Below are 15,858 nucleotides of genomic sequence, written 5' to 3'. Positions count from 1 at the left end.
CTATCTATGATTTGAATAGTCTGTTTCAAGGGTTTATATATCACTGTAAACAAGCAAAATTATATTTATTCTCATATTATGCAACTCAATAATAGATTGGTGATATCAGTCACGGTGAATATATTTTTTTTTAGCTACATAAAGCTAAACACTGGAAAATAATTTAAAATGTCACTTATTGTTTAGAAAATAACGCCTCCAGGAAAAATAATTATAGGGGGGAAAACCCTAAAATTGATAAGCAATAGGATTAATAAACATACTGAAAATGATTTAAGAAAAAATGCAAGAAAGCAAAATCAGTCATCTTGTCTTGAAAAACTCAAATTTACTAGAATAAGCATGCAAAGCATGCATCTTCTTTGAAAGCCAACGGCAACTTTTTTTGAGAAACTTACACATACATTTCAGAAATTGTTTTATGCTGAAATGTCAAAAGTTACTTCATACATGTTTTTGAAAAAAATCAGTGCTTATCAATTTTAATTTCTGATATTAGAATGGCTACACTAAGCCCCCAAACATGAGTAAAGTGAGAAACTCATGTGATCGCTTAGTGCAAAGGACACGTGCTAAAAGCACTGAAGAGTGTATGCTTTCTTCTGGTGCTGATAGATATGATGAGGTACTTAGTGAAGGTTGTTTTACACATCAAAGGACTCAGCAGTATTTATTTGAGATAGTTTTATGTCTATGTCGGAGGATACAAAAAGAGTTTGGTAATGGAAATGAGTCATAGAGGCTTTTCTCTTGATGAAAGGTCAGAAGTTTATTACTGAAGAAAAAACAAATTCTGGAAGATTTCTGTAACTGGAATTAAATGTATATACTTTTACAGGAAACAGATGAGAAATACAAAAAGGTAATTAATACAGTGTTCTTTCTAGACTTCAATATTAGCTAATGAGTAATCTGTAGAATTTGTACATGTATCCCTATTTATGTATATGTAAAAAAAACTTAAGTGTTTATAGGTTGCCTCTTGTAACCTCAGATGATTGAGCAATTTAGAATGCTCTTTATTCATGGGAAACTTGTAAAGGCTATGACTTTCATGTAGAAAAAGAATGGTCAAAAGGAAACACCCAGTTATTCTGATTTTAGTTTTTATTATGGTATTTTAAAAGTTTAAGCAAACATTGATGTTTCTTTAATTTGAGAGAGGGTGTGTATGTGTGTGTGTATGTGTTGTGTAATACTCTGCATCTTGGAATGACTGAATGCTTGTACTTAAAGTTTGCATTTACATTCAAATACTCTAGGTGTGTGGCTATTACTCAGCACCTACACCACCCATGAGAAATTTTATTTTGATCACACATTAGCTATTTCAAAGAAAACAAATGCAATAACTAGCAAGAGTTGGGCCAACTTTTTCAGCCTTTGTATCATTATTAACTAGTATTGAAATTTCAACCTGGTTTTTTTTTTTTTTTTTTTTTTGCTTTTTGGGTCACACCCAGCGATGCTCAGGGGTTACTCCTGGCTTTGCACTCAGGAATTACTCCTGGCAGTGCTTGGGGGACCATATGGGATGCCGGGGATCGAACCCAGGTCGGCCGCGTGCAAGGCAAACGCCCTACCCGCTGTGCTATCGCTCCGGCCCCTCAACCTGGTTTTGGAATGAGTTGGTTATTATGATGTAATTCTGAGTGCTTACTGAACTAATTTTAAGCTTTATCAAAACTTAGTGATGCACATGAGAATATGTAGCATATAACAATATGAGCTATGAATTGTAAAACAGGAAATGTTACAGTTCCAGAGCAACAGGAAGCAAATCAACTCCTTCTCTTTTTCAAACCAGTAGCAAATATTAGAACTTGGTTCTTTGAGGGGGAGAGTGTTGCACACACACCTGACGGTACTCAAAGAGCTATTCCTGTTCTCCAGTGGTGCTCAGGGGACCAATGTGGTTCTGGGGATTGATCCAAGACTGCTAACAAGTCAGATTAGCATCTTATCTTCTGTACTATCTGTTCAATTCTACTAGTTCTCATTATCATCTCTTCCTCAAACAGCCCCTATACTCTCAATCATTACTTCATTTGATATGATTCTAGACATTTTAATGACTGCTAAATCTCTGAGTCATCAATGCGCTTTGTCAAGTGTGGCATCTAGAAGTGAAATACTGCTCAAATTCAGTGCAACTATGTACAGGGAGAAGATGGCAATTCTCTCTCCACACAAAATAACTGCTCCCAACTACCATGTATCAAAGGAGGCTTTGATTATTATTATTCCTCAATGACACTGGTCTCAGTAGATTCTACAATCTAGAATTTATAATTACATTTTATGATATTTACACAGTGAAGGAAGCACGTATCAATTTTCTGAATGTATTCCTGTTAAGTAATGCTTTACTTTAACCCACATTTTTAAAGGATTTTGGGGCCATATCCCATGTGCTCAGGAAAAAGCTTTTGGGGTGAGGGGAAGGAATGAAAGATAATAAGGAAGGCAACAGTAAAGTGAAATAAATGACACCCTATCAGTAACACTATTGTAAACCACCGTGCCTAAAAAAAAAAAAAAGTGCAGTGAGGAAATGGGAGGAAACTGGAAACAATTATAGTGGGGAGTGGACACTAGTATTGGAACACTATATGCTTGAAACTCAGCCATGAGTAACTTTATAATTCACTGATTCAATTAAAATATTTAGCATATAAAAGTAAATACATAGCACTATTCATGCATGAATACTCCTGAATTTATTTGCCTTCTGATAGACATTTAGATTATTACCATATTTTGCTATTGCTTTTTATTTAAGTGTTAAAATATTCCTGTGGATGAGTTTTGTGGATACAAATCTTTCTGCGGAAGATGATTTGATTTCTGTTGGGTGAACACCTAGAAACAGAGTGGCTGGGTCTATTCCCAGGCATTCATTTAATTTTTAGAAACTGCCAAATTGTTCTCTAAACCATAATGCCATTTAGAACTTTTAAAAGTTTTATAAAAGTTTCACTGGCTACACATACTTAATAGACCTTTGGTACCTTCTTAAAAAGTTAGTGAGTTAAGTGTGTATCACTGTATCACTGTCATCCCGTTGTTTGTTGATTTACTCGAGCAGGCACCAGTAATGTCTCTATTCCTCCCAGCCCTGAAATTTTACCAGCCTCTCCTTACTGTCTTTTCCAATGATTGGAGGCTCGTTCAGGGTCAGGGGAATGAGACCTATCGTTACTGTTTTTGGGATATCAAATACGCCACGGGTAGCATGCTAGGTTCTGTCTGTGCGGGCAGGATATTCTCAGTAGCTTGCCAGGCTCTCTGAGATATATATATCTCAGATATATGTATGTAGATATATGTACATATATGTATATGTATATATGTATATATATACCTGTGTATATATAACTGGTATTTTATTTTAATCTGTACTTATTTGGGGGTAGAGGGAGGGTTGAGAGGGTAGGCTCCACCCAGTGGTTCTCTGGGGCTATTCTTCACTCTGTGCTTAGTAGTGGCACCTGCTAGTGCTCAGGGGACCTTATGAGGATTGGAACCAGGATTGCAGTTGCTGCAGCTCAAAGCAAGTACTTTACCTCCTGTACTAAGTTACATTTCCTGATGACTAAGATGCTCACATGGGTCATTTTTATATCCTATGAAATATCTGCACAAAATTTTATACTTTAGGGGAAAAAAAGCAAACAAATAAAAAAAATGCTATTTTGGGACTAGGAAATAAAAGAGCGGTTGGTTAGGGCATATGTTTGCTATGCACCTATTTAGGTTTGAATGGTTCTCTAATACTGTTGTGTGGTCCTCCAGGCTCCTCCCATGCCACCAGCACCACAAAGTGTGGCTGGATGCCCCCCAAGCTGGTGTGGTCGGAGTAATCTCTGGCACCCCACGATCCAAGCAGCATCAGCTCCTTGGGCCCTTGCACTGAAATTACTGATCCAGCTGATCTTGCAAAGGAGGCCCAAACTCTGGACCTTCATATGGAAAAAGGTTTTGTTAATTTTGATGAAATCCAAATTAAAAAAAAATTCCTTTGACGTTTGTGGTTTTTGTATTATATTTAAGAAATATTTTTCTGGGGCTATAGAGATAGTACAGGGGTTAAGGCACTTGCTTTACACACACAGCTAACCCTGCTTTAATCCTGGGTATCACATATGGTCTCCTGAGCACTACAAGGAATGAGCCTTGAGCACTTTTATGTGTGCTTTGCCCATACACACACACACACAAAAATTCTCATCTAAGGTCAGTAAGATATTCTTATTTTCTTCTTAATGTTAAAAATCTTGGTTTTTTATTTTTAGACACATGATCTGCCTTTGATTAAGTTTTGTAAAATGGCATACATAAGGGTTATATTTTGAGGGGGGAATTCATGGACATCTAAACATTCAACAACATTTGCTGTAAAAATTAACCTCTTATCAACCTAGTTTTGTCAAAAATTAATTGGCACATATAAGTAAGTCGATTTCCAGACTTTCTTATTTCCCTACCTTCACCTACATGTCTATCCTAAAGTCAATACCATAATATCTTGATGAAAAGAGTTCCAAATTTAAGCACATTTAACACCATGCTCCAGAGACTCACAAACGAATCTCGGAAGAGAGCAACATGCTGCATAGATGTCTCTCCACTCCATGCCAGGATGATTTCATCTGGGCACTTCAGAGAGGGAGAGGTGCATCACTTCACCTGCCCCAAAAGAACCCTGGCAGCCGCAAACCTCAAGAACCCAGTTGCCACCACACTCATGGTCAACCTTCACAGGCATGTCCCGAGCCCCCTCTCGCATGAGATTGAATCCACTGGAAAACCCAGATATGCAGGATGTGTGACTGAAATCTCCAGGTTTCATGGAGTTGGGAATGGGCCCCTCCTCCCATCTCCCTTCACTTCTGGTTTCTGACAGTCACGCCCACGAACTGCCTCGGGAGCCAGTTAACTACATAAAAAGCCATCATCCAGAGACTCACAAATGAATCTTGAAAGAGAGCAACATGCTGCAGAGATGCCTCCAGATGCCAAAAATCACCATCCAGTTTAAAAAAATTTTAACTCCAGTTCTAGCACCCTATGTAAAATTTTAGAATTCCAGGAGCACATAGACACTTTTGTGGCTGTGCAACATCTCATAGATTGCGCCACTGATATATCAAGAGTAGCACACCACATTTGATGGGATGTAAGGTAGAAGACAACCAATTTAGTCAATTATTCATAGCACACAATACAAACGAAATTATTTAACATCTGCCTTTGAGGCAGGCTTGCATGGTGGTGGGAAAATTCAAAATAATGGTGGTGGGAAGGTGTAATGGTGGGATTGGTGTCAAAATACTGAATGTAATCAATTACTATGAACAACTCTTTGAAAAATAAAATTGAAAAAAAAAAGGTTCCAAATTAGTGGTGTATAAATCCTACAACACTGTCTTTATCAAACTGTTTTTCATACGTTGGCATTTTACATTTCTGTATCTATTTTACAGCGGCTTATACCAATGTTCAACACAGTACAATTAGGAGTACTAGAGTTCTCTCTCCCTAAACTGTAATTAGAAACTAACTTCCATAAATCAAGCTTGGAAAATCACAGAGCTGTCCTTCTTGTTTCTGTTCTCTCAGAAATCCTTATCCTGTGATATTTTATCCAATGAATGAAAATCCTTGTGTCATATATTTTATTAAGGGGGGGGTCTGCTTAAGACAAATGTTATGCCCAGCCTACGTTAATTTCATTATGGCTGAACATAGGAGACTTGCTATATGTTTTAAATACATACTTAGGGCCTCACAGGTGCTCAATATACAACTCTAGGCTACAATGAGAACATATGCATCTCCATTCCCATTCCAGATTTGAGGAAAATAAAAGCTGTAATCACAGTGACTGTACCACAACTGTAGTCAATAAACCTCTAATTTAGAAAGAAGAGCAATTCAAATGTAATTTAATCCTAATTTAAAAAACATAATGATACTGTTTGGTTCTTGAATAAGTTTTCTCTTAAAATTAACATGATTATTAGGTTCCCATACTGAGTTTATAACAGAAGTGTTAATGCCTACAGCAACTGATTTATAATACCTAAATATAACTTGTAATATACTTTCAGTGGAAAACAACTGGAATTCTCATCAGCTTCCATGAACGTATTTCCTCCATTTGTTAGTTCAGTGCACAAAAACAGATGGAATGTGAGAAGAGAATAAGGCCAAAATAATAAAAATTTGAATGAGGGATGACATACTGATCTGGGAAATGTATACTCGACCATAGAAACAAACCTCTTTTTATTCAACTATATTATAGAAGTATCTCTTTAGTTAATATATATTAACCTAAACATCAAAATAAATGTACTTACTCATCCAACTCTTCTTCAGTTTTAGAAGTATCAGCGTAGAGGTACTTGCTCATATCCACGGGTCTTATGTTTTTTCTTTTTGTTGATTGGGGAGGAGAATCCTTTAACATTACAAAGGTATCTGGTTCATCAAATGGGTTCAAATACTGTGGAGTCTGTACCTCTTTATAGGGACTGTAGCTGTTGTAAAAGGATTCTTCTGCTTTTTTAGGTGAAGCAGCTTCAGTGATTGGTTCTATAACACAAAAGCAAAAGATGAATTATACAAAATTAATATATAATATCAACTTATATGTACAGTGCTTTCTAAAAAAGAACTCTTGAATTAATATTGCCTATGAATGCAAAGCAATAATGTGTTTTAAAGTTCAGAGATGTGTACCAGCTAAGATTTTTGTCTACTTCTTCAATAACTGTACTCGCTAAATTAGCAATCTTTGAATTGTTAATACCTTTGGAATCTCTAATAGTAGGTTAAGTTTAGAAATACTACCTTGGCAAAGGGATATGCATAGTAACCTTCCAGTACATCTATATTGAGAGAGAGAGAGAGAGCGAGTGATCGAGCAAGAGGGAGAGAGAGTGAGCCTGGCACAGAGTCAAGTGAGTGGGGGGGGGTGGCTGGGGACACGGATGGTGGGAAATGTACACTGGTGAAGGGATGAGTGTATCCTTGAAGATTCCTTTGAGGTCTAGGTCTTGGAGCATTCTGTCTATATTTCCCTCCATGTACGTTAGAGATTCAGGTCTGATCTCAAGGTCTTTGATTCACACTGAGTAGATTTTTGTTTAAGGTGTGAGATATGGATCCAAATTTAATTTTGAGCATATGGTTATCCAATTCTCCCACCACTATTTGCTGTCTTTATTCCATTTCATACTCTCAGCTCTTTTGTCAAAAATTAGCTGGTTGTATATATGGGTTTTGTACTTGGATAGTCTATTCAAATTCTCTGAAAGATCAGGGAGTCTTTCTTTATTCCAATAACATGGTGTTTTAATCACTAAGGCTTTATAATACAGATTCAAGTTAGGTAGTGAGATGCCGCTCAGTTTTTTATTTTTTAGTAGGTTTTGACTAAGTGGGTTCTTTTTTGGTCCCCCATAAACTTTATAATTGACTGTTGTCTGAATTTTGATAGGGACTGCACTGAATCTAATAGTAGTTTAGGTAAGATGGTCATTTTGACAAAGTTGTTTCTTTCAACCCTGAGCATGAAATGTTTTTCCATTTCCCAATATCTTCATTTTCTTTTTTGAGTGTTTTGAAGTTTTCATGGTATAAGTCCCTTGTCTTTTTTGTTTAACTTGATTCTTAGGTACTTGATGTTTTTGGACACTTTTTCAAATAGGGCAGACTCTTTGATCTCTTTCTCAGTCTGATTCATTATTTGTATATAGGAATACGACTGGCTTTTGTGTATTGACTTTGTTGTTAGCCACTTTGCAATAATAGTTTATTATTTCTAGGAGCTTTTCTGTAGACTCCTTAGGGAGGTATTAGATTAGAAAAGTTTTTAAATAACGCAGGCCTATCCAAACTCTTATAAATATAATGGAATAACAAGAATATTCAGGTCAAACACATTAGATTAGGGATGGGAGAAAGAGTTCAACAGGTTGAATTACATGCTTAGCATGTAAGAGGCCTGAATTCAATCCCTGGCACAACATGATTCCTAGAACACCACTAGGAGCAATCCCTGAGAATGGAACCAAGAGCACCCGAGCTAGCCACTGAGCACTGCTGGGGGTAGCTCAAAACACCCACCCCAAAATAACAAAAAGTAAACACTACATTATCACACTGAGAGTCATAAAAATCACTCAGGCATAACAAAATCTTCTAGATTTTATTTTATATATTTTACTTTGAAATTAAAGACATTTAAAAAAATTAAAGCTCTGACTCCATAAAACACTACAACAACATGTTCTCTAACCATACATACAGAAATGCTTGATACTAGTCTTTTCTTCAGCTTTTATGTTTATGAATATTCCAGACAGAACTAGAATTTGTTATAAAACTCTAACATTTCATCACTAAATCTGATGACAAGACAAATATTTTCAGGCTTGAGAGATATCGTACAGGGGCTATGATGTTTGCCTTGCGTGTTGCTGACCCAGCCTTGATCCCTCTGGCATTGCAATTGCCCCCTAAGGTGATCCCTCAAGCACTGTCAAGAGTGGCCACTGAATACGGAGAAAGGGATAAACCCCAAGCACTAGTGCGTGAGGCTCCAATTCTCACAATAAAAAATTAAATAAATACTTTTTGAAATTAGAAAAAAATTATAGGAAGTCAGTAGTAACTTTACAGCACCACTGTGAAAGAATCTGAATCATGACTTTACGTATTCTAGAAGAAAGCATAACATGGATTATTGAAATTCCCAAGTAAAATAATTATTTCATATGTATTATTTCAAGCAATTTGCTCTATTATAAAAGTTTTATGACTTATATGATAAATTTAATATTTTTAATATTAATATTTAATAACATTTAATGTTTAATTATTTTCTTTGTTTTGGGACCACAACCAGTCCCGATCAGGGGTTACTCCTAGGTCTGTACTGAGGAATGACTCCTGACTCCTGGAAGTGCTCAACTAAAAGTGCTCAACTAAAAGGACCTAATAGGGATGCTAGGGATCGAAGCTGGGTCGGCCATGTTCAAGATAATATCCCACCTGCTGTACCATCTCTCCAGCCCTAATTTTAATATATTAAAATCAAACTATGCTCACTTCTACTTTGGATATTAGTCAAGAAAATAGAATTTGTATCCATGAAAAAAAATAAACTTCAAATTGCGGGGGTAGGCATATTGCTCAAAGGAATGGATCCCACGCTAGGAATGTATGAGGCCTCGAGTTAGATTTCCAGCACTGCATGGATTCTCCAACCGTACCCTTTGTCCAGTTCCAAGCACTGAATCTTAATACCACCATAGTAGGGCCCTTGCTAAATGTTTTTGTGAATGGCTTTTGGGGACCCTTCAAGCACTGCTGAATATGGCTACTATTTAAAAAACAACGGACCAGAGCTATAGTGCAGTAGGTAAAGGCACTTGCCTTGCATGCAGCTAACCCTCATTTGATCCCCAGCAATCTATATGGTTCCCAGAGCCTACCAGGAGTGATCCCTGAGGGTACAGCTAGGAATGAGAACAGTCAGGTATGGCTCAAAATACAAACACAAGAACAACAACTATAGACACTGAATTGAAATTTGGTATATACCAAGATGAAACCATTACAAAGTATCAAAAGACTTAATATTATAAAGTCTATATAAATTTAAACATAGCCTATGTTAGATAAGGCACAGGTGTTTGACCTGGCACAGATCCTCTGCGTATAGGGTCCTGCTCTGCCAGCTACTCAACAACCTCTGGGCATACTCCATCAACCTCAAGGAGATCAACCTGAAGCCGCAGAAGTCCTGGGTTGCCCAGAGACCCAGGCAGGTGAGTGTTTGTCGGTGTGCCTTTTGTTACAACATGCCAGTTGACCAAAAGCTTACATTCGGTAGACTGGGAATACCTGTAAAGGCAATCAGAAGCTGCCTCAAAAGTGTTCGTCCCTCTTGGAGAGCCCGGCAAGCTACCAAGAGTATCCCACCCGCATGGCAGAGCCTATCAAGCTACCCATGGCGTACTCGATATGCTAAAAACAGTAACAACAATGGTTCTCAATCCCCTGATCCTGAAAGTGCCCCCAATATGCCATCGGGCTACACTAGCACGCGACAGGGACAAATGGAGACATTACTGGTGCCCGCTCGAGCAAATTGATGAACAACGAGATGACAGTGATACAGTGACAGTGATGCTAGATAAGACAGAAACTGTATAATTTGTAATTCCCAACAGAACTAAAATTTAATAGCACTAGAATCACTAGAATCTTTATACTAATATATAATAAAGCATCTTCTTGTCTCTGTCCAGGGAGATCACAACATATTTGCGCATTCAGTTTTTTTTGTTGTTTGTTTAAGAGAACAAACAATATTAGGCAATGGAATTAAATTTTTATTTTGGCTTTGGGATAGAGTTGCAAAAATTAATTCAAGCAAATAAAAAAAAGAAAGCATTCAAACTGCAGAGCAAAATTTGAAGCCAAAAGGCCTGGTAACAAATGAAGTTGAAGGTAAGATTATTTCATATAAAAGCTAATAAATACATTTAATAACAATCTAAATGGGTCACTGAAGCTGAAAATGTAATGACTCTGAGAGAAACACTGAAATGGTAAAGGCAGAAAAAAATACCATCTAAACAACTGAAACACCTCTTCTCAAATTCTTTTTACTTGAATATACAACATTTTTTAAAAATTAATTTTTATTTTTTGTATTTGGGCCACACCCAGTGATGCTCAGAGATTACTTCTGGCTATGCACACAGGAATTACTCCTATTTGAATAGCAGTGCTCTGGGGATCATATGGGATGCCAGGGATTGAATCCAGATCAGCCACATGCAAGGCAAACACCTTACATAGACACTGTACTCCAGTCCCAGGATTTAACTAAAATTTCATTAAATTTACAATCTGAAGGAGGGAAAGATAAATTGTAAAATGATATTGCTACAGTACAGAGAATTCTGAACTAAAACCGCACTTTCACCAAAAGAGGCAGTAGCAAAATTCTTGAAGGTTGGGGAAGAGCAATAGGAGCAGTCTAAAACAGCTGATTAAACCTTTCCACTCACAATCCTTTTTCATTCAAGAAATTTTTGAGAGATCCTGGGTATACTGGTATATAAAATAGGTATACAAATCAAACATTTACTGATTATCAACGAAATTAGTTTTAAACAATTTCTTTTTAAGTGACATGAGGATTGGAGAGATGGAACATGCATTAAGGGACTTGCCTTGCACATGGCTAACCCCAATGTGGTCCCCCGCATAGCACACGTTCCCCTGAGCCCTGCTAGTCCTGAGCACCAGTGGGTGTGCGCCTGCAAAAGTTACATAGCCCCATATGGGGTACTGGCCTACAGTTTAAAGAGCTAAGATCTAAAAGATGAAAATATGCTAATCATTTTTGCATTTACTTTGAGAAAAGTTTAGCTAAACAAAAATCTTACTCTTCAGCAACTCTTTTCTGATTAAGGTTTTAAAAGTTCCAAAACATAAGAAAAAAGAAATCCCTGATTTTATGCCTTATAAGTATGCTATACATATGATTGCAGTGGTTCTTTTGTCTTTCTCTTCTACTCTGTGTTCATTCCCAACTTACTTTCACTATGACTGGACTTCCTGGCCAGAGATAGGAAGTGAAGGTGCTCACTGTACTCTCAGGGTGAGGGCAGAGGAGTTCTATATTGAGAGCAACCACCCCTAACATCATTACCCCAGCATCACTAACTCCCGTAATCTGATCTTAGTGGGTCAGACTAATAGGCATCACGGTATGCCAGCTATGTAAAATGCTATCTTCACTAAAATTAAAGCTCTACAGTCTCATTGACTAAGCAGACAATAAATAATCCCTAAATAAGTTAAATGAGTGTTTTTCCTTAAAACCAATTCAATGAAAGCCACTCAGAATTGCTAATCAACTATAAATGGTCTAACCATATCATTAAAAAAAAAACTTGTTTAATTAGCTTTTGGGGGATGCTTTTTAAAGGAGGAAAGAGGGACCACACCAGCAGTGCTTTGGAGAGGGAAATGCTTAGCACAGCTCAGCTCTGGGGAGATGGAAGGGTCTGTCCCTGGGCGTGTCAGGGATACACCCTGGGCTTCAGCATGCAAAATATGTGTCCAGCCCTTTGGACTCTCCCTCTAGGCCTTAATTAGATGGTTTTGTTTTGTTGTTTTATGTTTTTTGTTTTTGGGCTGCATGATGGTGTTCAGAACTTACTCCTGGTTCTGCACTCGGGGATCACTGCTGATGGGGACTTTAGGTACCATCAGGGTGCTGATAAAGGAACCCAGGTTGGCTACATGCAAGGTAACAGCCTTACCCACTGTACTCTCTCCAGCCTTGCTTCGTTTGTTTTTTTAAAAATAATTCTCTTTCAGTCCTCACTTAGATATTAAGAGAATTTGATTATGTAAGATTTTTGAAGTACATAAAAAAGCTTGTTACCTTCTGAGTCTGGATCTCCAAATGGATTTAATTCTGCTACGTCAGGATCACCAAATGGATTTAAATTCACAGTGGCCAAGTCCTTTTCTGCTTCATCTAAAAAGTTAAGTTTGTTGATAAGTTCTGAAAATAAACATAAGTGTCGCAGTTAAGCACAATAATTGATCATTCAAAACACATTTCAAATTATATAAAAATCACTAATACCTGCAAATAATAAGATAAAGTATTTTACCAATGGCAGAATGCCATTAAGTATTTTGTAGCACACCAACATTTTCAGATTAAACAAAACAAATACATGCATACTAATTTAAAAATTGTATCTGATAATGAGTTTAGGAAACTTTAATTTTAATCTAAAATTAATTTGACCCACTAAACAGTGTTGGTATAGATTTTTTAAAAATAACCTTTACATCTAGAATAATCACAATGAGTTTAATATAAACAACATTTTATTTAATTACAATGTAAGTTCAAGAAGTACTGTCATGTTATTGACCAATTATTATTTTATAAGATGTTTTAAAATCACTGCCTATCAAGGAGCTTTACAGAAGATTTGCTAAAGGGGATGAATTCTGTTCTGTTGTTGCCTGTTGGTGCACTACAAATTACCAAAGAAAACATTCAAGAAGAAGCACAAGACAAAATTGACAGCTAAATACAGACAGAAGTCAAGAGGCAGCAGGTCACAGTAAACACAGGCAATCAGAAGCAGAAAGAAAGGAAGAAAGCTCTTAGACCTTCAGAAGAACTGGCTGATTTAGCTGAAGGCATATTTGCTTGCTTAATGCAGTCATCGTGATCTTCATCTAAGCTGCTCAGAGCATTCAATTGTTTTACAATTTCTGTAAACAGAAGTCAGTCAAGACAAATGTAAGGTCATTTAATTAAAGAGCTATAGGAGCATGCAGTTACTCAAAAAGATAAAGAGAGGGGATGTTTGGTTAATCAAGAAAATATATTTAGAGGATGTTATTTAGATTAACTTTAATAGATGTATTTTGCTGAAAGTTATGCAGTACGTTTAATACAGGAAACATCTGATTACTAAAACATATTAGTAATTTAACTATTATGTTAATAAACACAAAACAAGACAATAATCCAAGAGATAGACACTGGCTTTTGGTAGCCACATTTTGTATTTGTAAAATTGTGCTTTAAATACATCCTTTAAAAACAAAAGCAAAAAATCATGATACTATAGAAAATAGGTACTATTTACTCTATGGTCTAAATTTAAACTAAACATTTTAAGAATATCTACATGAATCATTAACACAAGCACTTATTCATATTATGGGATTTTTAAAAACTGCCACAAAATAAGAAAAGCAGGCAACAGCTACCAGTGCTTTATCCCTGTTTTCTAAGAAACTTGTTCCTGTAAGGGAATTCTTGAACATTTATTTACTTCAAGACATCTTATAACTCAGTCAAAAGAAGACAAAACAGAAAAGAGAGGAATAGAAAGGAAATTCTTAAAATAAGATAAAAGGAAATTCTTAAAATAAATTCATTTTGGGCACAAATGTTTTTATAGTTTATAGACAATTCTAAATAAGTACAATGAAAGTTTACTGGGAGAAATTAGTTCAGAAAAAACATAAAAGCCTATGAGGCCTGGAAATAACGAACTATATGAACAAACCAGTTTCTGATTGTTCAGTAGGAAAAAAAAGAGGAAAAGAAAATAAGTATAAAGTTGGTTATTTTGCTTTTTTAAAAGAACACTGTAAAATATACATTCTACATTTGTATTAAATCACCGAGTATAGAATTTTAACAAAGGAACCGAGGACAGGAGGCAAGTTTCTCTCTCAGGTGACTGTGGATAATAAGGAGCTTTTATTACTGCAATGGAGGTTATTTAGGTTGGACATACCAAGCTACAGGCCTGTGAAATTTCTAATGAAAACAACTAACATTTGTATAGGTGGGACTAGAGGCCAAAATACATAATCTTAATTTGTATTATTTAAAAAGTATTTTTATTTCTTCTAAATTTATATTTATAAAAAGTTAAAAGTATAAAAGATTTTTTTAGTGAAGTGAAATGGTTTTAGTGAAAGAAAATTTACTTAGAAAAATGTGAGGAAAGAAAGAAATACATGTTCAAGAGAAAAAACAATTTTAATAAAATAATATCGCCAGAAGGAGAAGATTTAAAGGAAAAACTTCCCAGTAGTACGTTACACTGACCCCCAAATTTTCCTGACCAAAAATATTTGTATCATACTTTATTACTTATTAAAGTCTATTTCATCAAAATTTAACATGGTTGGGAGCTGCTGATAACTCTAAGAGCACTAATAAATTTCTACCCTAGTGCTACTCAAATTGAGAAATAAATCTGTAGGTAGAACATTCAGTTATCCTCACAAGATGTCAGTCTGGACTTACTTCACATTGGTTAAAAAAAAGAACGAAAACTAAATTAGGGGCAGGCAATCGAAGCAAAGGGTCAAGTAATTTGAGACTCTCCTTTACTGTCAGGGAGGCAAAAGAAGATAGAAATTGACCACCAGAGATTATCACATTGAACAACAAAAAAAGAGGAGTGGGGGTAGTACCATGAGTAGGTAGCCTTTTCCTTTTAAGAAAGTTGTAGTTGAATTAAAAGAAAAAAAATAATAAACTGTCTCAAACTAGAATATAACTGAAAATCTTGCAGCATCCTCATTCTTTCCAAAGTTTAACAGAATTCAGTACAGGTCTATCTCATTTTAAGATGATTTAAGATAGTAACATTTCAACTTCCTGGCAGAGATCAAGATCCAAAAGATGTCCTTTTCCTCACTGGGTTTAGCCCATAATTTTGATTTATGGCTACAACTAACTGGTTTAATACTATGATTTTCAATTCCATTGTGGTCATAATATGAGAGAAAGGAGTTGCTTCAGGCAACTTATGATAAGAAAAACAGAATTCAGTAGTTGTGCATCAATGTGATGGCTACCTTTGATCTGTAACATCTGACATTGCTTTGAATACAGCTTGTATTTAATATATGTTGCAAAAGAATAAATGAGCTAAATGAGTCATAATTGGTACCATCATGTTTATCAAGGCAGGAAGATGAGTAAGACTTATTTTTAAATTATAGAAACAATAGATATTTTAAGATCTGTGCATACCTGTATATCAACATATCTAAACATATATCTATAACATACTTAATGTAATTTAATGTATAAAAATATCACTGTATCACTGTCATCACTGTCATCCCGTTGCTCACTGATTTGCTCAAGTGGGCACCAGTAACATACTCTCAGTAGCTTGCTGGGCTCTCCCAGAGGAGCAGAGGAATCGAACCCAGGTCGTCCACGTGCAAGGCAGATGCCCTACCCGCTGTGTTAAATTA

General features: G+C 36.0%; 1 protein-coding gene across 4 annotated transcripts in view; it reads right to left on the bottom strand.

The window, feature by feature from the left end:
- Window positions 1-15,858, bottom strand: part of EHBP1 (EH domain binding protein 1) — a 343,876-nt gene that overhangs the window by 176,049 nt on the left and 151,969 nt on the right. For 2 of the 4 annotated variants that reach the window (XM_055119915.1, XM_004609190.2), the window contains exons 8-10: window positions 13,231-13,335; window positions 12,482-12,604; window positions 6,366-6,600 (exon numbers count right to left, since the gene is read on the bottom strand). In XM_055119915.1, the coding sequence (XP_054975890.1) occupies window positions 6,366-6,600; window positions 12,482-12,604; window positions 13,231-13,335 (463 nt within the window). The remainder of the gene's footprint in view (window positions 1-6,365; window positions 6,601-12,481; window positions 12,605-13,230; window positions 13,336-15,858) is intronic. The other 2 variants (XM_055119917.1, XM_055119916.1) reach the window with 1 other exon arrangement.

The sequence above is a fragment of the Sorex araneus genome, chromosome X, assembly GCF_027595985.1.
Source record: "Sorex araneus isolate mSorAra2 chromosome X, mSorAra2.pri, whole genome shotgun sequence".
Classification (NCBI taxonomy): domain Eukaryota; kingdom Metazoa; phylum Chordata; class Mammalia; order Eulipotyphla; family Soricidae; genus Sorex; species Sorex araneus.
This window is presented reverse-complemented; position numbering and strand designations above follow the sequence as displayed.